This window comes from Salvelinus alpinus, chromosome 15 (assembly GCF_045679555.1).
Source record: "Salvelinus alpinus chromosome 15, SLU_Salpinus.1, whole genome shotgun sequence".
In the NCBI taxonomy this organism is placed as follows: domain Eukaryota; kingdom Metazoa; phylum Chordata; class Actinopteri; order Salmoniformes; family Salmonidae; genus Salvelinus; species Salvelinus alpinus.
This window is the reverse complement of record NC_092100.1, coordinates 869,780-891,265: the sequence shown is the minus strand read 5'-3', so window position 1 is coordinate 891,265 and position 21,486 is coordinate 869,780. Positions and strand designations below refer to the sequence as shown.

Genomic DNA, 21,486 nt, shown 5'->3' with positions numbered 1-21,486 from the left:
GGCTACTGACGTTAGTGCTACGGGGCGATGGTCATTTCATGGCTACAGACGTTAGTGCTACGGGGCGATGGTCATTTCATGGCTACAGACGTTAGTGCTACGGGGCGATGGTCCTTTCGGCAGGTTACCTTGGCGTTCTTGGGCACAGGCACTATGGTGGTCTGCCTGAAACATGTTGGTATTACAGACTCAGACAGGGAGAGGTTGAAAATGTCAGTGAAGACACTTGCCAGCTTGTCAGTGCATGCTCTGAGTACGCATCCTGGTAATCCATCTGCTTCACAATAAAATACATGTCAAATATATAACAACAAAGGTCAAATAAGAAGATTCTCTCTTTCTCGAAACACGAGGGATTTCTGAACGTCATGACCACACCCCCGGTGTTAATGATGGATCGTTTCCTCCTATAGATTTGACAGTAGCAGCTACGCGGTTGGAAGGGATACCAGAGGAGGTGAAGCCTAAAGAGCCAATCAATCAGCAGATCCACAGGATGTTTCTGCTGAGGGTCAAACTGATGCACTTCGTCAACAGCCTTCACAACTACATTGTGACGAGGGTAAGAGGTTGTCTGAGACAGTGAACATGACGAGGGTAAGAGGTTGTCTGAGACAGTGAACATGACGAGGGTAAGAGGTTGTCTGAGACAGTGAACATGACGAGGGTAAGAGGTTGTCTGAGACAGTGAACATGACGAGGGTAAGAGGTTGTCTGAGACAGTGAACATGACTAGGGTAAGAGGTTGTCTGAGACAGTGAACATGACTAGGGTATGAGGTCTGTCTAGGTGTGCTGCTAGGCTAGGTGTAGTGCTAGGCTAGGTGTAGTGCTAGGCTAGGTGTAGTGCTAGGCTAGGTGTAGTGCTAGGCTAGGTCTAGTGCTAGGCTAGGTGTAGTGCTAGGCTAGGTGTAGTGCTAGGCTAGGTGTAGTGCTAGGCTAGGTGTAGTGCTAGGCTAGGTGTAGTGCTAGGCTAGGTGTAGTGCTAGGCTAGGTGTAGTGCTAGGTGTAGTGCTAGGCTAGGTGTAGTGCTAGGCTAGGTGTAGTTGTAGCGCTAGTATTAGTTCAGAAGTTTCCCCTCAGCTCTAATCATAAGTCAGTTTGCTCCGGAACTCTAATCATAATTCATGTCTCGATAGATTTCTGGTCAATATCTAAACGTTCCATATCCCTGTCTGGTTAGATTCTCCACAGCACTGGTCTGGAGTTTCAGCACCAGGTCCAGGAGGCTAAAGACCTGGACCAGCTCATTAAGATCCACTACAGATACCTGTCCACTATCCACGACCGCTGTCTGTTACGAGAAAAGGTAAGGTGGATACCTGTCCACTATCCACGACCGCTGTCTGTTACGAGAAAAGGTAAGGTGGATACCTGTCTCATAGATACTGATCCGCTATAGACACTATATTACCCAAAGTATGTGGACACCTGCTCGTCGAACATCTCATTCCAAAGTCATGGGCAATAATATGGATTGGGTTCCTCTTTGCTGCTACAACAGCCTCCACTCTTCTGGGAAGGTTTTCCACGAGATGGAACATTGCTGCGGTGACTTGCTTCCATTCAGCCACGAGCATTAGTGAGGTCGGGCACTGATGTTGGGCGATAAGGCCTGGCTCGCAGTCGGCGTTCCAATTCATCCCAAAGGTGTTCTTCCACACCGATCTCGACAAACCGTTTCTGTAGGGACCTGGCTTTGTCATGCTGAAACAGGAAAGGTCCTTCCCCAAACTGTTGCCACAAAGTTAGAAGCACAGAATTGTCTAGAATGTCATTGTATGCTGTAGCGTTACGATTTCCCTTAACTGGAATTAGTTGACCTGGCTCGAACCATGGAAAACAGCCCCAGACCATTATTCCTCCTCCACCAAACTTTACAGTTGGCCCTATGCATTGGGGCAGGTAGCGTTCTCCTGGCTTCCGTCAAACCCAGATTCGTCCAACGGACTGCCAGATGGTGAAGCGTGATTCATCACTCCAGAGAACGCGTTTCCACAGCTCCAGAGTCCAATGGCGACGAGCTTTACACCACTCCAGCTGACACTTGGCGTTACGCATGGTGATCTTAGGCTTGTGTGCGGCTGCTCGGCCATGGAAACCCATTTCATGAAGCTCCCGACAAACAGTTATTGTGCTGACGTTGCTTCCAGAGGCAGTTTGGAACTCGGTAGTGAGGATTGCAACCGAGGACAGACTATTTTTAAGTGCTGCAGCACTCGGAGGTCCCTTTCTGTGAGCTTGTGTGGTCTACCACTTTGCAGCTTAGCCGTTGATGCTCCTTGACGTTTCCATTTCACAATAACTGCACTTATGGTTGACCTGGGCAGCTCCCAGCAGGGCAGAAATTTAATCGAACTGACTTGTTGTAAAGGTGGCATCCTATGACGGTGCTGCCCATGTTGAAGGTCACTGAGCTCTTATAGTATACATGTCCAACACCTAGTGGAAATCCTTCCCAGAAGAGTGGAGGCTGTTATAGCAGCAATGTCCAACATCTAGTGGAAAGCCTTCCCAGAAGAGTGGAGGCTGTTATAGCAGCAATGTCCAACATCTAGTGGAAAGCCTTCCCAGAAGAGTGGAGGCTGTTATAGCAGCAATGTCCAACACCTAGTGGAAATCCTTCCCAGAAGAGTGGAGGCTGTTATAGCAGCAATGTCCAACATCTAGTGGAAAGCCTTCCCAGAAGAGTGGAGGCTGTTATAGCAGCAAAGGGGGAACCAACTCCATATTAATGTCCATAATATTGGAATGAGACGTTTGTACCATACCTGTCCACTCGATAGCTGTACTACTAGATACCGGTCGACTAGATACCTTTTCTACAGATACCTGTTCACCTAGATGTATACCTGTCCGCCTAGATGTGTACCTGTCCGCCTAGATGTATACCTGTCCGCCTAGATGTGTACCTGTCCGCCTAGATGTATACCTGTCCGCCTAGATGTGTACCTGTCCGCCTAGATGTATACCTGTCCGCCTAGATGTGTACCTGTCCGCCTAGATGTGTACCTGTTCACCTAGATGTGTACCTGTCCGCCTAGATGTGTACCTGTCCGCCTAGATGTGTACCTGTCCGCCTAGATGTGTACCTGTCCACCTAGATGTGTACCTGTCCGCCTAGATGTGTACCTGTCCGCCTAGATGTATACCTGTCCGCCTAGATGTGTACCTGTCCGCCTAGATGTGTACCTGTCCGCCTAGATGTGTACCTGTCCGCCTAGATGTATACCTGTCCGCCTAGATGTGTACCTGTCCGCCTAGATGTGTACCTGTCCGCCTAGATGTATACCTGTCCGCCTAGATGTATACCTGTCCGCCTAGATGTATACCTGTCCGCCTAGATGTATACCTGTCCGCCTAGATGTATACCTGTCCGCCTAGATGTATACCTGTCCGCCTAGATGTATACCTGTCCACCTAGATGTATACCTGTCCGCCTAGATGTATACCTGTCCACCTAGATGTATACCTGTCCACCTAGATGTATACCTGTCCGCCTAGATGTATACCTGTCCGCCTAGATGTATACCTGTCCGCCTAGATGTATACCTGTCCGCCTAGATGTATACCTGTCCACCTAGATGTATACCTGTCCGCCTAGATGTATACCTGTCCGCCTAGATGTATACCTGTCCACCTAGATGTATACCTGTCCGCCTAGATGTATACCTGTCCGCCTAGATGTATACCTGTCCGCCTAGATGTATACCTGTCCGCCTAGATGTGTACCTGTCCGCCTAGATGTGTACCTGTCCGCCTAGATGTGTACCTGTCCGCCTAGATGTATACCTGTCCGCCTAGATGTGTACCTGTCCGCCTAGATGTGTACCTGTCCGCCTAGATGTGTACCTGTCCGCCTAGATGTATACCTGTCCGCCTAGATGTATACCTGTCCGCCTAGATGTATACCTGTCCACCTAGATGTGTACCTGTCCGCCTAGATGTGTACCTGTCCGCCTAGATGTGTACCTGTCCGCCTAGATGGATAGTTGTCCACCATGATTAAGAGAAGCTGTCCTCTCCCCATGGAGAAATGGTCCATCTCCTGAGGGAAGGCGATGCTGTCCTCCTCTCCCCATGGAGAAATGGTCCATCTCCTGAGGGAAGGCGATGCTGTCCTCCTCTCCCCATGGAGAAATGGTCCATCTCCTGAGGGAAGGCGATGCAGTCCTCCTCTCCCCATGGAGAAATGGTCCATCTCCTGAGGGAAGGCGATGCAGTCCTCCTCTCCCCATGGAGAAATGGTCCATCTCCTGAGGGAAGGCGATGCAGTCCTCCTCTCCCCATGGAGAAATGGTCCATCTCCTGAGGGAAGGCGATGCAGTCCTCCTCTCCCCATGGAGAAATGGTCCATCTCCTGAGGGAAGGCGATGCAGTCCTGCTGGAGAAAACACAGAAACCCCTGCAGAGATCAACACTGGAACGCATCACAATATTAAATGTTTTCATAATGTAACTGGGGATGTTTCGTCTCCAGGTGAGCTTTGTGAAGGAGGCGATCATGAAGGTTCTCAATCTGGTCCTCATCTTCTCAGACCGCTGGCAGGTTGGCTTTGGAGCGTGGAAGTGAGTGGTGTCATTTATTAGAGAAATCATCAATTACGATTTACAATCAATCTCATGTGTTTCTGTTAAGTAGAGATTATATCTGTCTTGAAAGAACCCCTGACTTTCTCATGGTCTTTCCTTTTCATTTTACAATTTTTATTTATTTATTTATTTATTTTACCGTTATTTTACCAGGTAAGTTGACTGAGAACACGTTCTCATTTGCAGCAACGACCTGGGGAATAGTTAGAGGGGAGAGGAGGGGGATGAATGAGCCAATTATAAACTGAATGTTATTCTGCTAATTAGTGTAAGAATCGTCCCTGTATTCACCTTATGATGCCTGGAAACAACGGCGAGTCCAATTTGTTGCGATTGTTTTCCTCCTTCCGGCGATTGGAACATAGCTGGTGATGCTGTTAAATTAATATATTCAACTATTAAATAACCTAAACAGAATTTTAAAGATATGGTTATCCTCTGGTCAGGATATTTGTTTCGTTAAATTTATATTGCATTTGTAAAAACTATTAAATAACCTTCACAGAATTTAAGATATAGTAATCCTCTCGTGAGGAAAATTATTTAAAAAATGTAAATATTTTGTTTTCATGTAGTATACTCACTCGATTGGCATATTACACTGCACAAAACTGTAAAAATGTCTAAGATTTTACTGAGTTACAGTTCATATAAGGAAATAAATTCATTAGGTCCTAATCTGTGGGTTTCACATGACTGGGAATACAGATATGCATCTGTTACTTACAGATACCTTAAAAAAAAAAAAAAAAGGTAGAGATGTAGATCAGAAAACCAGTCCGTGTACATAAAGATCTGCCGTTCTGTACAATCACACATTCATATATCTTTATGTACATATCCTTTATCCCTTTACACTTGTGTGTGTATAAGGTAGTAGTTGTGGAATTGTTAGGTTAGATTACTTGTTGGTTATTACTGCATTGTCGGAACTAGAAGCACAAGCATTTCGCTACACTCGCATTAACATCTGCTAACCATGTGTATGTGACAAATAAAATTAGATTTGATTTGTCTGGTGTGACCACCATTTGCCTCATCAGGTTGTTGATTGTCCACTGGAATGTTGTCCCACTCAATGGCTGTGTGATCAAATTCTATTTGTCACATGCGCCGAATACAACACGTGTAGGCCTTAAAGTGAAACTTACAAGCCCTTAACCAACAATGCAGTTTTAAGAAAATACCTAAAAAACAAAAGTAAGAGATAAGAATAACAAATAATTAAAGCGCAGCAGTAAATAACAATAGCGGGGCTATATACAGGGGGTACCGGTACAGAGTCAATGTGGAGGCTATATACAGGGGGTACCGGTACAGAGTCAATGTGGAGGCTATATACAGGGGGTACCGGTACAGAGTCAGTGTGGAGGCTATATACAGGGGGTACCGGTACAGAGTCAATGTGGAGACTATATACAGGGGGTACCGGTACAGAGTCAATGTGGAGGCTATATACAGGGGGTACCGGTACAGAGTCAGTGTGGAGGCTATATACAGGGGGTACCGGTACAGAGTCAATGTGGAGGCTATATACAGGGGGTACCGGTACAGAGTCAATGTGGAGGCTATATACAGGGGATACCGGTACAGAGTCAATGTGGAGGCTATATACAGGGGGTACCGGTACAGAGTCAATGTGGAGGCTATATACAGGGGGTACCGGTACAGAGTCAATGTGGAGGCTATATACAGGGGATACCGGTACAGAGTCAATGTGGAGGCTATATACAGGGGATACCGGTACAGAGTCAATGTGGAGGCTATATACAGGGGGTACCGGTACAGAGTCAATGTGGAGGCTATATACAGGGTGTTACGGTACAGAGTCAATGTGGAGGCTATATACAGGGGGTACCGGTACAGAGTCAATGTGGAGGCTATATACAGGGGGTACCGGTACAGAGTCAATGTGGAGGCTATATACAGGGGGTACCGGTACAGAGTCAATGTGGAGGCTATATACAGGGGGTACCGGTACAGAGTCAATGTGGAGGCTATATACAGGGGGTACCGGTACAGAGTCAATGTGGAGGTTATATACAGGGGGTACCGGTACAGAGTCAATGTGGAGGCTATATACAGGGGGTACCGGTACAGAGTCAATGTGGAGGCTATTTACAGGGGATACCGGTACAGAGTCAATGTGCGGGGGGGCACCGGTGTCGAGGTAATATGTACATGTAGGTTAAAGTGATTATGCAGAGATAGCAGAGTATCAGCAGCTTAGAAAAGGAAGGGGGGGCAATGCAGAAAGTCTGGGTAGCCATTCGGTTAGCTGTTCAGGAGTCTTATGGCTTGGGGGTAGAAGCTGTTTAGAAGCCTCTTGGACCAAGACTTGGTGCTCTGGTACCGCTTGCCGTCCAGTAGCAGAAAGAACAGTCTATGACTTGGGTGGCTGGAGTCGTTGAAAATGTTTAGGGCCTTCCTCTGACACCGCCTGGTATAGAGGACAGCTAACTCTATTTCTTGAACTGCATTGTTGGTTAAGGGCTTGTAAGTAAGTAAGCATTTCACGGTTTGGTGAAATGAACGAATTGCAAAAATCACTGAAGCTGGAGACTCATATCTCCCTCACTAACTTTAAGCATCAGCTGTCTTAGCAGTTTACCGATCACTACCTGTACACATCTCTAAATAGCCCACCCAACTACCTCATCCCCTTATTGTTATTTATCCTCTTGCTCTTTTGCACCCCAGTATCTCTACTTTACATCATCATCTGCACATCTATCACTCCAGTGTTAATGCTAAATTGTAATTATTTCACCTCTATGGCCTATTTATTGCTTTACCTCCCTACTCTTCTACATTTGCACACACTGTACATAGATGTTTCTATTGTGTTATTGACTGTTCGTTTGTTTGTGTGTAACTCTGTGTTGTTGTATGTGTCAAACTGCTGTGCTTTATCTTGGCCAGGTCACAGTTGTAAATGAGAACTTGTTCTCAACTGGCCTACCTGGTTAAATAAAGGTTAAATACATAAATAAAGGTCTACACCTGTTGTATTCGGCGCATGTGACAAATAACATTTGATTTGATTTAACATTGAAAATGGTGTTCCTCTGTTGTTTCCAGGATCGAATCCATTGATAAGATGGAATCTGATTTCAAGAACTGTCACATGTTCCTGGTGACTATACTAAACAAAGCTGTCTGCCGCGGGTCATTTCCACACTGTAAGTTACACACGGATCTGTTAAATTACGAGTTTTGTGTGAAGGGTGTCTGCTGTTGAAGGGTGGTGTCTGCTATTGAAGGGTGTCTGCTGTTGAAGGGTGTCTGCTGTTGAAGGGTGTCTGCTATTGAAGGGTGGTGTCTGCTATTGAAGGGTGTCTGCTGTTGAGGGTGTCTGCTGTTGAAGGTGTCTGCTATTGAAGGGTGTCTGCTGTTGAAGGGTGTCTGCTATTGAAGGGTGGTGTCTGCTATTGAAGGGTGTCTGCTGTTGAAGGGTGTCTGCTATTGAAGGGTGTCTGCTATTGAAGGGTGGTGTCTGCTATTGAAGGGTGTCTGCTGTTGAAGGGTGTCTGCTGTTGAAGGGTGTCTGCTGTTGAAGGGTGTCTGCTGTTGAAGGGTGTCTGCTGTTGAAGGGTGTCTGCTGTTGAAGGGTGTCTGCTGTTGAGTGGTGTCTGCTGTTGAGTGGTGTCTGCTGTTGAAGGGTGTCTGCTGTTGAAGGGTGTCCTGACAGTCTTTTCTCTGTTCTCTCTTATAGTGGAGTCCCTTGCCCTGTCTCTGATGGCTGGCTTTGAGCAGTGTTGAGAGAAGAACATCTCTTTCTGCCCGCCCACCAGACCCTCCGCCCACCCGACCCCCTGACCCCCCCCCCCCGACCCACGACCCTGCGCCCACCAGACCACCTGACCCCTAGACCACCAGACCCTCCGCCCACCCGACCCCCAGATCCCTCAACCCCCAATACCACCTGACCCCCCCACCACCCCTCAAGACTCTACAACACTGGCTACGTTCCAATGGGCACCCTTTAAAGTGCACTACTTTTGGCCCTCTAGGGAATAGAGTGGCTTTTGGGATGCATACACTGTAGTTGTTGACATCATAGGAGCCAGAAGTGATAGACCCTTCACAAGCGGTCTGTTTCTCCACTAGCAACTGGGAAAGACATTATTCACCAGTCTCCTAAATCATGGATGCTCCTCATCAATACCCTCAAGACAATACAGAAGTATTACAAATGTGCTTGTAAATGTTGTTGATTTTGAAGCTGTTTTATGGCGTTGTCATCCATTTGTAGGCTTCCTGCACTGCTGTTAGTTGTTGGATTTTGATTTCTGGTGAGATTATTTTTGAATTGTTTGCATTTGTACATTTGTTAATTTTAGCAATTGGAACAACTGTCAATCCAGAATATCATAATAATGTTTAATATCTCAGATGTATTTCTCCCTGGTGTTAGTTTAGTTCATTGAAATGTACGGGTTAATAAGAAACATAAGAACTAAATATTAAATCAAACCTGGTCACATTATTACACATTATTATATTACAGTGGAAACTATTCAGACACGTTAACTTTTTCAATTTTTTAAAAACTTTACAGCCTTATTCTAAAATGAATAATTTGTTTGATGAGGAAATCTACAGGCAATACCCCATAATGACATCACAATAACAGGTCTAGAAATGTTAGCAAATTTTAAAATAAAAAACAGAAATACCTTATTTACATAAATATTGAGACTCTAAATTGAGCTCAGGTGCATCCTGTTTCCATTGATCATCCTTGAGATGTTTCTACAACTTGATTGGACTCCACCTGTGGTAAATTCAATTGATTGGACATGATTTGGAAAGGCACACACCTGTCTATATAAGGTTACACAGTTGACAGTGCATGTCAGAGCAAAAACCAAGCCATGAGGTCAAAGGAATTGTCCGTAAAGCTCTGAGACAGGACTGTGTCGAGGCACAGATATGGGGAAGGGTACCAAAATAATGTCTGCAGCATTGAAGGTCCCCAAGAACATACTGGCCTCCATCATTCTTAAATGGAAGAAGTTTGGAACCACCAAGACTCTTCTTAGAGCTGGCCTCCTGGCCAAACAGCAATCGGGGGAGAAGGGCCTTGCTCAGGGAGGTGATCAAGAGCCCGATTGTCACTCTGACAGAGTTCCAGAGTTCCCTCTGTGTAGATGGGAGAACCTTCCAGAAGGACAACCATCTCTGCAGCACTCCACCAATCAGGCCTTTATAGTAGAGTGGCCAGACGGAAGCCACTCCTCAGTAAAAGGCACATGACAGCCTGCTTGGAGTTTGCCAAAAGGCACCTAAATAACTCTCAGACCATGAGAAACAAGATTCTCTGGTCTGATGAAACCAATATTGAACTCTTTGTCCTGAATGCCAGCGTCACGTCTGGAGGAAACCTGGCACCGCTCATCACCTGGCCAATACCATCCCTACGGTGATATAGACATATAGATATATATATATAACATACAGTGAAGCATGTTGGTGGCAGCATCATGCAGTGGGGATGTTTTTAAGCTGCAGGGACTGGGAGACTAGTCAGGATCAAGGGATAGATGAACGGAGCAAAGTCCAGAGAGATCCTTGATGAAAACCTGCTCCAGAGCGCTCAGGACATCAGACTGGGGCGAAGGTTCACCTTCCAACAGGACAACAACCCTAAGCACACAGCCAAGACAACACAGTAGTGGCTTTGGTACAAGTCTCTGAATGTCCTTTACTGGCCCAGCCAGAGCCTGGATTTGAACCCGATTGAACATCTCTGGAGAGACCTGAAAATAGCTGTGCAGCAACACTCCACATCCAACCTGACAGAACTTGATAGGATCTGCAGAGAAGAATGGGAGAAACTCCCCAAATACAGGTGTGCCCAGCTTGTTGCGTCATACCCAAGAAGACTCAAGGCTGTAATCGCTGCCAAAGGTGCTTCAACAAAGTACTGAGTAAAAGGTTTGAATACTTATGTAAATGTGATATTTAATTTAAGTTTATTAACATTTGAAAACATTTCTAAAAACGTGTTTTTGCTTTGTGGTATTGTATGTTGATTGATGAGGGGGGGGGAAACAATTGAATCCCTTTTAGAATAAGTCTGTAATGTATACTGATGTAGCATTCATTGAGGAGTGTGTTTACAGCCCTTCCCTTTGTAAGTCGTTTCCGGCCATCCCTAGTGGATGAAGTCAAAGATAGTCTGTTATATTGACAACACATTCGAGTGACCGCTCTTAACAATGAAATTTACATGTCCTCAAAGATGGAAGGCAGAAGAGATGAGGTGGGACCATTCTAGCCAATGAGAGGGCAGATACGCATATAACAGGCCTAAGAGGCAATAGAGACCCAAGACTCATCTTTGCATGTGTGTCATTAAGTATGTGACAGCATAGGCAGTGCCATTGAGGCCATCTCCATTTTAAAGTAGTATATTTTCTTCAGCTCTTAAGAATCCCCACCCAGTTGACAACTTTAAAATGGTGCAATGTCCTAAAACGGGTCAAATGCATGAGTCCTCTAATCTTTATGACAAGCACAACTAATATGAAGTTGTTTTTGGGGTAAATTGCTTTAATGCCACATGTTTTAGAACACTAATTTCTTTTTTACTATTTTCTACATTGTAGAATAATAGTGAAGATATTCTCTCAGTTTAGTAATATTCTCTCAGTTTAGTAATACTCTCTCAGTTTAGTAATACTCTCTCAGTTTAGTAATAATCTCTCTGCTCTCTCAATTTAGTAATACTCTCTCAGTTTAGTAATATTCTCTCAGTTTAGTAATAATCTCTCTGCTCTCTCAATTTAGTAATACTCTCTCAGTTTAGTAATATTCTCTGTTTAGTAATATTCTCTCAGTTTAGTAATACTCTCTCAGTTTAGTAATACTCTATCAGTTGAGTAATAATCTCTCCGTTGTGCAATACTCTCTCAGTTTAGTAATACTCTCTCAGTTGAGTAATACTCTCTCCGTTGAGTAATATTCTCTCAGTTTAGTAACACTCTCTCAGTTTAGTTATACTCTCTCAGTTTAGTAATACTCTCTCAGTTTAGTAATACTCTCTCAGTTTAGTATTATTCTCTCAGTTTAGTAATACTCTCTCAGTTTAGTAATATTCTCTCAGTTTAGTAATACTCTCTCAGTTTAGTAATACTCTCTCAGTTTAGTAATACTCTCTCAGTTTAGTAATACTCTCTCAGTTTAGTAATACTCTCTCGGGTTAGTAATACTCTCTCAGTTTAGTAATACTCTCTCAGTTTAGTAATACTCTCTCAGTTTAGTAATATTCTCTCAGTTTAGTAATACTATCAGTTTAGTAATACTCTATCAGTTTAGTAATACTCTCTCAGTTTAGTAATATTCTCTGTTTAGTAATATTCTCTCAGTTTAGTAATACTCTCTCAGTTTAGTAATACTCTCTCAGTTGAGTAATAATCTCTCCGTTGTGTAATACTCTCTCCGTTGTGCAATACTCTCTCAGTTGAGTAATACTCTCTCCGTTGAGTAATATTCTCTCAGTTTAGTAATACTCTCTCAGTTTAGTAATACTCTCTCAGTTTAGTAATACTCTCTCAGTTTAGTAATACTCTCTCAGTTTAGTAATACTCTCTCGGGTTAGTAATACTCTCTCAGTTTAGTAATACTCTCTCAGTTTAGTAATACTCTCTCAGTTTAGTAATATTCTCTCAGTTTAGTAATACTATCAGTTTAGTAATACTCTATCAGTTTAGTAATACTCTCTCAGTTTAGTAATATTCTCTGTTTAGTAATATTCTCTCAGTTTAGTAATACTCTCTCAGTTTAGTAATACTCTCTCAGTTGAGTAATAATCTCTCCGTTGTGTAATACTCTCTCCGTTGTGCAATACTCTCTCAGTTGAGTAATACTCTCTCCGTTGAGTAATATTCTCTCAGTTTAGTAACACTCTCTCAGTTTAGTTATACTCTCTCAGTTTAGTAATACTCTCTCAGTTTAGTAATATTCTCTCAGTTTAGTAATACTCTCTCAGTTTAGTAATACTCTCTCAGTTTAGTAATACTCTCTCAGTTTAGTAATACTCTCTCAGTTTAGTAATACTCTATCAGTTGAGTAATACTCTCTCCGTTGTGCAATACTCTCTCAGTTTAGTAATACTCTCTCCGTTGAGTAATATTCTCTCAGTTTAGTAACACTCTCTCAGTTTAGTTATACTCTCTCAGTTTAGTAATACTCTCTCAGTTTAGTAATATTCTCTCAGTTTAGTAATACTATATCAGTTTAGTAATACTCTATCAGTTGAGTAATCTCTCCGTTGTGCAATACTCTCTCAGTTTAGTAATACTCTCTCAGTTGAGTAAAATTCTCTCAGTTTAGTAATACTCTCTCAGTTTAGTAATACTCTCTCAGTTTAGTAATACTCTATCAGTTGAGTAATAATCTCTCCGTTGTGTAATACTCTCTCAGTTTAGTAATACTCTCTCAGTTGAGTAATACTTTCTCAGTTTCGTAACACTCTCTCAGTTTAGTAATACTCTCTCAGTTTAGTAATACTCTCTCAGTTTAGTAATACTCTATCAGTTGAGTAATACTCTCTCAGTTTAGTAACACTCTCTCAGTTTAGTAATACTCTCTCAGTTTAGTAATACTCTCTCAGTTGAGTAATACTCTCTCCGTTGAGTAATATTCTCTCAGTTTAGTAATACTCTCTCAGTTTAGTAATACTCTCTCAGTTTAGTAATATTCTCTCAGTTTAGTAATAATCTCTCTGCTCTCTCAATTTAGTAATACTCTCTCAGTTTAGTAATATTCTCTCAGTTTAGTAATAATCTCTCTGCTCTCTCAATTTAGTAATACTCTCAGTTTAGTAATATTCTCTCAGTTTAGTAATAATCTCTCTGCTCTCTCAATTTAGTAATACTCTCTCAGTTTAGTAATATTCTCTCAGTTTAGTAATAATCTCTCTGCTCTCTCAATTTAGTAATACTCTCTCAGTTTAGTAATATTCTCTGTTTAGTAATATTCTCTCAGTTTAGTAATACTCTCTCAGTTTAGTAATACTCTCTCAGTTTAGTAATACTCTATCAGTTGAGTAATAATCTCTCCGTTGTGCAATACTCTCTCAGTTTAGTAATACTCTCTCAGTTGAGTAATACTCTCTCCGTTGAGTAATATTCTCTCAGTTTAGTAACACTCTCTCAGTTTAGTTATACTCTCTCAGTTTAGTAATACTCTCTCAGTTTAGTAATACTCTCTCAGTTTAGTAATATTCTCTCAGTTTAGTAATACTCTATCAGTTTAGTAATACTCTATCAGTTTAGTAATACTCTCTCAGTTTAGTAATACTCTCTCAGTTTAGTAATACTCTCTCAGTTTAGTAATACTCTCTCAGTTTAGTAATACTCTCTCGGGTTAGTAATACTCTCTCAGTTTAGTAATACTCTCTCAGTTTAGTAATACTCTCTCAGTTTAGTAATATTCTCTCAGTTTAGTAATACTATATCAGTTTAGTAATACTCTCTCAGTTTAGTAATATTCTCTGTTTAGTAATATTCTCTCAGTTTAGTAATACTCTCTCAGTTTAGTAATACTCTCTCAGTTGAGTAATAATCTCTCCGTTGTGCAATACTCTCTCAGTTTAGTAATACTCTCTCAGTTGAGTAATACTCTCTCCGTTGAGTAATATTCTCTCAGTTTAGTAACACTCTCTCAGTTTAGTTATACTCTCTCAGTTTAGTAATACTCTCTCAGTTTAGTAATATTCTCTCAGTTTAGTAATACTCTCTCAGTTTAGTAATACTCTCTCAGTTTAGTAATACTCTCTCAGTTTAGTAATACTCTCTCAGTTTAGTAATACTCTATCAGTTGAGTAATACTCTCTCCGTTGTGCAATACTCTCTCAGTTTAGTAATACTCTCTCCGTTGAGTAATATTCTCTCAGTTTAGTAACACTCTCTCAGTTTAGTTATACTCTCTCAGTTTAGTAATACTCTCTCAGTTTAGTAATATTCTCTCAGTTTAGTAATACTATATCAGTTTAGTAATACTCTATCAGTTGAGTAATCTCTCCGTTGTGCAATACTCTCTCAGTTTAGTAATACTCTCTCAGTTGAGTAATACTCTCTCCGTTGAGTAAAATTCTCTCAGTTTAGTAATACTCTCTCAGTTTAGTAATACTCTCTCAGTTTAGTAATACTCTATCAGTTGAGTAATAATCTCTCCGTTGTGCAATACTCTCTCAGTTTAGTAATACTCTCTCAGTTGAGTAATACTCTCTCAGTTTCGTAACACTCTCTCAGTTTAGTAATACTCTCTCAGTTTAGTAATACTCTCTCAGTTTAGTAATACTCTCTCAGTTTAGTAATATTCTCTCAGTTTAGTAATACTATATCAGTTTAGTAATACTCTATCAGTTGAGTAATCTCTCCGTTGTGCAATACTCTCTCAGTTTAGTAATACTCTCTCAGTTGAGTAAAATTCTCTCAGTTTAGTAATACTCTCTCAGTTTAGTAATACTCTCTCAGTTTAGTAATACTCTATCAGTTGAGTAATAATCTCTCCGTTGTGCAATACTCTCTCAGTTTAGTAATACTCTCTCAGTTGAGTAATACTCTCTCAGTTTCGTAACACTCTCTCAGTTTAGTAATACTCTCTCAGTTTAGTAATACTCTCTCAGTTTAGTAATACTCTATCAGTTGAGTAATACTCTCTCAGTTTAGTAACACTCTCTCAGTTTAGTAATACTCTCTCAGTTTAGTAATACTCTCTCAGTTGAGTAATACTCTCTCCGTTGAGTAATATTCTCTCAGTTTAGTAATACTCTCTCAGTTTAGTAATACTCTCTCAGTTTAGTAATATTCTCTCAGTTTAGTAATAATCTCTCTGCTCTCTCAATTTAGTAATACTCTCTCAGTTTAGTAATATTCTCTCAGTTTAGTAATAATCTCTCTGCTCTCTCAATTTAGTAATACTCTCAGTTTAGTAATATTCTCTCAGTTTAGTAATAATCTCTCTGCTCTCTCAATTTAGTAATACTCTCTCAGTTTAGTAATATTCTCTCAGTTTAGTAATAATCTCTCTGCTCTCTCAATTTAGTAATACTCTCTCAGTTTAGTAATATTCTCTGTTTAGTAATATTCTCTCAGTTTAGTAATACTCTCTCAGTTTAGTAATACTCTCTCAGTTTAGTAATACTCTATCAGTTGAGTAATAATCTCTCCGTTGTGCAATACTCTCTCAGTTTAGTAATACTCTCTCAGTTGAGTAATACTCTCTCCGTTGAGTAATATTCTCTCAGTTTAGTAACACTCTCTCAGTTTAGTTATACTCTCTCAGTTTAGTAATACTCTCTCAGTTTAGTAATACTCTCTCAGTTTAGTAATATTCTCTCAGTTTAGTAATACTCTATCAGTTTAGTAATACTCTATCAGTTTAGTAATACTCTCTCAGTTTAGTAATACTCTCTCAGTTTAGTAATACTCTCTCAGTTTAGTAATACTCTCTCAGTTTAGTAATACTCTCTCGGGTTAGTAATACTCTCTCAGTTTAGTAATACTCTCTCAGTTTAGTAATACTCTCTGTTTAGTAATATTCTCTCAGTTTAGTAATACTATATCAGTTTAGTAATACTCTCTCAGTTTAGTAATATTCTCTGTTTAGTAATATTCTCTCAGTTTAGTAATACTCTCTCAGTTTAGTAATACTCTCTCAGTTGAGTAATAATCTCTCCGTTGTGCAATACTCTCTCAGTTTAGTAATACTCTCTCAGTTGAGTAATACTCTCTCCGTTGAGTAATATTCTCTCAGTTTAGTAACACTCTCTCAGTTTAGTTATACTCTCTCAGTTTAGTAATACTCTCTCAGTTTAGTAATATTCTCTCAGTTTAGTAATACTCTCTCAGTTTAGTAATACTCTCTCAGTTTAGTAATACTCTCTCAGTTTAGTAATACTCTCTCAGTTTAGTAATACTCTATCAGTTGAGTAATACTCTCTCCGTTGTGCAATACTCTCTCAGTTTAGTAATACTCTCTCCGTTGAGTAATATTCTCTCAGTTTAGTAACACTCTCTCAGTTTAGTTATACTCTCTCAGTTTAGTAATACTCTCTCAGTTTAGTAATATTCTCTCAGTTTAGTAATACTCTATCAGTTGAGTAATCTCTCCGTTGTGCAATACTCTCTCAGTTTAGTAATACTCTCTCAGTTGAGTAATACTCTCTCCGTTGAGTAAAATTCTCTCAGTTTAGTAATACTCTCTCAGTTTAGTAATACTCTCTCAGTTTAGTAATACTCTATCAGTTGAGTAATAATCTCTCCGTTGTGCAATACTCTCTCAGTTTAGTAATACTCTCTCAGTTGAGTAATACTCTCTCAGTTTCGTAACACTCTCTCAGTTTAGTAATACTCTCTCAGTTTAGTAATACTCTCTCAGTTTAGTAATACTCTATCAGTTGAGTAATACTCTCTCAGTTTAGTAACACTCTCTCAGTTTAGTAATACTCTCTCAGTTTAGTAATACTCTCTCAGTTGAGTAATACTCTCTCCGTTGAGTAATATTCTCTCAGTTTAGTAATACTCTCTCAGTTTAGTAATACTCTCAGTTTAGTAATATTCTCTCAGTTTAGTAATAATCTCTCTGCTCTCTCAATTTAGTAATACTCTCTCAGTTTAGTAATATTCTCTCAGTTTAGTAATAATCTCTCTGCTCTCTCAATTTAGTAATACTCTCAGTTTAGTAATATTCTCTCAGTTTAGTAATAATCTCTCTGCTCTCTCAATTTAGTAATACTCTCTCAGTTTAGTAATATTCTCTCAGTTTAGTAATAATCTCTCTGCTCTCTCAATTTAGTAATACTCTCTCAGTTTAGTAATATTCTCTGTTTAGTAATATTCTCTCAGTTTAGTAATACTCTCTCAGTTTAGTAATACTCTCTCAGTTTAGTAATACTCTATCAGTTGAGTAATAATCTCTCCGTTGTGCAATACTCTCTCAGTTTAGTAATACTCTCTCAGTTGAGTAATACTCTCTCCGTTGAGTAATATTCTCTCAGTTTAGTAACACTCTCTCAGTTTAGTTATACTCTCTCAGTTTAGTAATACTCTCTCAGTTTAGTAATACTCTCTCAGTTTAGTAATATTCTCTCAGTTTAGTAATACTCTATCAGTTTAGTAATACTCTCTCAGTTTAGTAATACTCTCTCAGTTTAGTAATACTCTCTCAGTTTAGTAATACTCTCTCAGTTTAGTAATACTCTCTCGGGTTAGTAATACTCTCTCAGTTTAGTAATACTCTCTCAGTTTAGTAATACTCTCTCAGTTTAGTAATATTCTCTCAGTTTAGTAATATTCTCTCAGTTTAGTAATACTATATCAGTTTAGTAATACTCTCTCAGTTTAGTAATACTCTCTCAGTTTAGTAATATTCTCTGTTTAGTAATATTCTCTCAGTTTAGTAATACTCTCTCAGTTTAGTAATACTCTCTCAGTTGAGTAATAATCTCTCCGTTGTGCAATACTCTCTCAGTTTAGTAATACTCTCTCAGTTGAGTAATACTCTCTCCGTTGAGTAATATTCTCTCAGTTTAGTAACACTCTCTCAGTTTAGTTATACTCTCTCAGTTTAGTAATACTCTCTCAGTTTAGTAATATTCTCTCAGTTTAGTAATACTCTCTCTGCTCTCTCAATTTAGTAATACTCTCAGTTTAGTAATATTCTCTCAGTTTAGTAATAATCTCTCTGCTCTCTCAATTTAGTAATACTCTCTCAGTTTAGTAATATTCTCTCAGTTTAGTAATAATCTCTCTGCTCTCTCAATTTAGTAATACTCTCTCAGTTTAGTAATATTCTCTGTTTAGTAATATTCTCTCAGTTTAGTAATACTCTCTCAGTTTAGTAATACTCTCTCAGTTTAGTAATACTCTATCAGTTGAGTAATAATCTCTCCGTTGTGCAATACTCTCTCAGTTTAGTAATACTCTCTCAGTTGAGTAATACTCTCTCCGTTGAGTAATATTCTCTCAGTTTAGTAACACTCTCTCAGTTTAGTTATACTCTCTCAGTTTAGTAATACTCTCTCAGTTTAGTAATACTCTCTCAGTTTAGTAATATTCTCTCAGTTTAGTAATACTCTATCAGTTTAGTAATACTCTCTCAGTTTAGTAATACTCTCTCAGTTTAGTAATACTCTCTCAGTTTAGTAATACTCTCTCAGTTTAGTAATACTCTCTCAGTTTAGTAATACTCTCTCAGTTTAGCAATACTCTCTCAGTTTAGTAATACTCTCTCAGTTTAGTAATATTCTCTCAGTTTAGTAATATTCTCTCAGTTTAGTAATACTATATCAGTTTAGTAATACTCTCTCAGTTTAGTAATACTCTCTCAGTTTAGTAATATTCTCTGTTTAGTAATATTCTCTCAGTTTAGTAATACTCTCTCAGTTTAGTAATACTCTCTCAGTTGAGTAATAATCTCTCCGTTGTGCAATACTCTCTCAGTTTAGTAATACTCTCTCAGTTGAGTAATACTCTCTCCGTTGAGTAATATTCTCTCAGTTTAGTAACACTCTCTCAGTTTAGTTATACTCTCTCAGTTTAGTAATACTCTCTCAGTTTAGTAATATTCTCTCAGTTTAGTAATACTCTCTCAGTTTAGTAATACTCTCTCAGTTTAGTAATACTCTCTCAGTTTAGTAATACTCTCTCAGTTTAGTAATATGTAATACTCTCTCCGTTTCGTAATACTCTCTCAGTTTCGTAATACTCTCTCAGTTTAGTAACACTCTCTCAGTTTAGTTATACTCTCTCAGTTTAGTAATACTCTCTCAGTTTAGTAATATTCTCTCAGTTTAGTAATACTATATCAGTTTAGTAATACTCTATCAGTTGAGTAATCTCTCCGTTGTGCAATACTCTCTCAGTTTAGTAATACTCTCTCAGTTGAGTAATACTCTCTCCGTTGAGTAAAATTCTCTCAGTTTAGTAATACTCTCTCAGTTTAGTAATACTCTCTCAGTTTAGTAATACTCTATCAGTTGAGTAATAATCTCTCCGTTGTGCAATACTCTCTCAGTTTAGTAATACTCTCTCAGTTGAGTAATACTCTCTCAGTTTCGTAACACTCTCTCAGTTTAGTAATACTCTCTCAGTTTAGTAATACTCTCTCAGTTTAGTAATACTCTATCAGTTGAGTAATACTCTCTCAGTTTAGTAACACTCTCTCAGTTTAGTAATACTCTCTCAGTTTAGTAATACTCTCTCAGTTGAGTAATACTCTCTCCGTTGAGTAATATTCTCTCAGTTTAGTAATACTCTCTCAGTTTAGTAATACTCTCTCAGTTTAGTAATATTCTCTCAGTTTAGTAATAATCTCTCTGCTCTCTCAATTTAGTAATACTCTCTCAGTTTAGTAATATTCTCTCAGTTTAGTAATAATCTCTCTGCTCTCTCAATTTAGTAATACTCTCAGTTTAGTAATATTCTCTCAGTTTAGTAATAATCTCTCTGCTCTCTCAATTTAGTAATACTCTCTCAGTTTAGTAATATTCTCTGTTTAGTAATATTCTCTCAGTTTAGTAATACTCTCTCAGTTTAGTAATACTCTCTCAGTTTAGTAATACTCTATCAGTTGAGTAATAATCTCTCCGTTGTGCAATACTCTCTCAGTTTAGTAATACTCTCTCAGTTGAGTAATACTCTCTCCGTTGAGTAATATTCTCTCAGTTTAGTAATACTCTCTCAGTTTAGTAATACTCTCTCAGTTTAGTAATATTCTCTCAGTTTAGTAATAATCTCTCTGCTCTCTCAGTTTAGTAATACTCTCTCAGTTTAGTAATATTCTCTCAGTTTAGTAATAATCTCTCTGCTCTCTCAATTTAGTAATACTCTCTCAGTTTAGTAATATTCTCTGTTTAGTAATATTCTCTCAGTTTAGTAATACTCTCTCAGTTTAGTAATACTCTCTCAGTTTAGTAATACTCTATCAGTTGAGTAATAATCTCTCCGTTGTGCAATACTCTCTCAGTTTAGTAATACTCTCTCAGTTGAGTAATACTCTCTCCGTTGAGTAATATTCTCTCAGTTTAGTAACACTCTCTCAGTTTAGTTATACTCTCTCAGTTTAGTAATACTCTCTCAGTTTAGTAATACTCTCTCAGTTTAGTAATATTCTCTCAGTTTAGTAATACTCTATCAGTTTAGTAATACTCTATCAGTTTAGTAATACTCTCTCAGTTTAGTAATACTCTCTCAGTTTAGTAATACTCTCTCCGTTGAGTAATATTCTCTCAGTTTAGTAACACTCTCTCAGTTTAGTTATACTCTCTCAGTTTAGTAATACTCTCTCAGTTTAGTAATATTCTCTCAGTTTAGTAATACTATATCAGTTTAGTAATACTCTATCAGTTGAGTAATCTCTCCGTTGTGCAATACTCTCTCAGTTTAGTAATACTCTCTCAGTTGAGTAATACTCTCTCCGTTGAGTAAAATTCTCTCAGTTTAGTAATACTCTCTCAGTTTAGTAATACTCTCTCAGTTTAGTAATACTCTATCAGTTGAGTAATAATCTCTCCGTTGTGCAATACTCTCTCAGTTTAGTAATACTCTCTCAGTTTAGTAATACTCTCTCAGTTTAGTAATACTCTCTCAGTTTAGTAATACTCTCTCAGTTTAGTAATACTCTCTCGGGTTAGTAATACTCTCTCAGTTTAGTAATACTCTCTCAGTTTAGTAATACTCTCTCAGTTTAGTAATATTCTCTCAGTTTAGTAATACTATATCAGTTTAGTAATACTCTCTCAGTTTAGTAATACTCTCTCAGTTTAGTAATATTCTCTCAGTTTAGTAATACTCTCTCAGTTTAGTAATACTCTCTCAGTTTAGTAATATTCTCTCAGTTTAGTAATAATCTCTCTGCTCTCTCAATTTAGTAATACTCT

The 21,486-nt window shown here is 39.2% G+C and overlaps 1 protein-coding gene across 2 annotated transcripts in view; it reads left to right on the top strand.

Moving 5' to 3' along the window:
• Window positions 1-9,081, top strand: part of tubgcp5 (tubulin gamma complex component 5) — a 110,930-nt gene extending 101,849 nt beyond the window's left edge. The window contains exons 19-23 of one of the 2 annotated variants that reach the window (XR_011667922.1): window positions 414-562; window positions 1,183-1,360; window positions 4,480-4,568; window positions 7,674-7,774; window positions 8,308-9,081. Coding sequence is in view for 1 of the 2 variants with exons in the window: in XM_071342168.1 (XP_071198269.1) it covers window positions 414-562; window positions 1,183-1,308; window positions 4,480-4,568; window positions 7,674-7,774; window positions 8,308-8,354 (512 nt within the window). In the remaining variant the exon portion in view is untranslated. The remainder of the gene's footprint in view (window positions 1-413; window positions 563-1,182; window positions 1,361-4,479; window positions 4,569-7,673; window positions 7,775-8,307) is intronic. The other variant, XM_071342168.1, reaches the window with a different exon arrangement.
• Window positions 9,082-21,486: the final 12,405 nt, after the last annotated feature.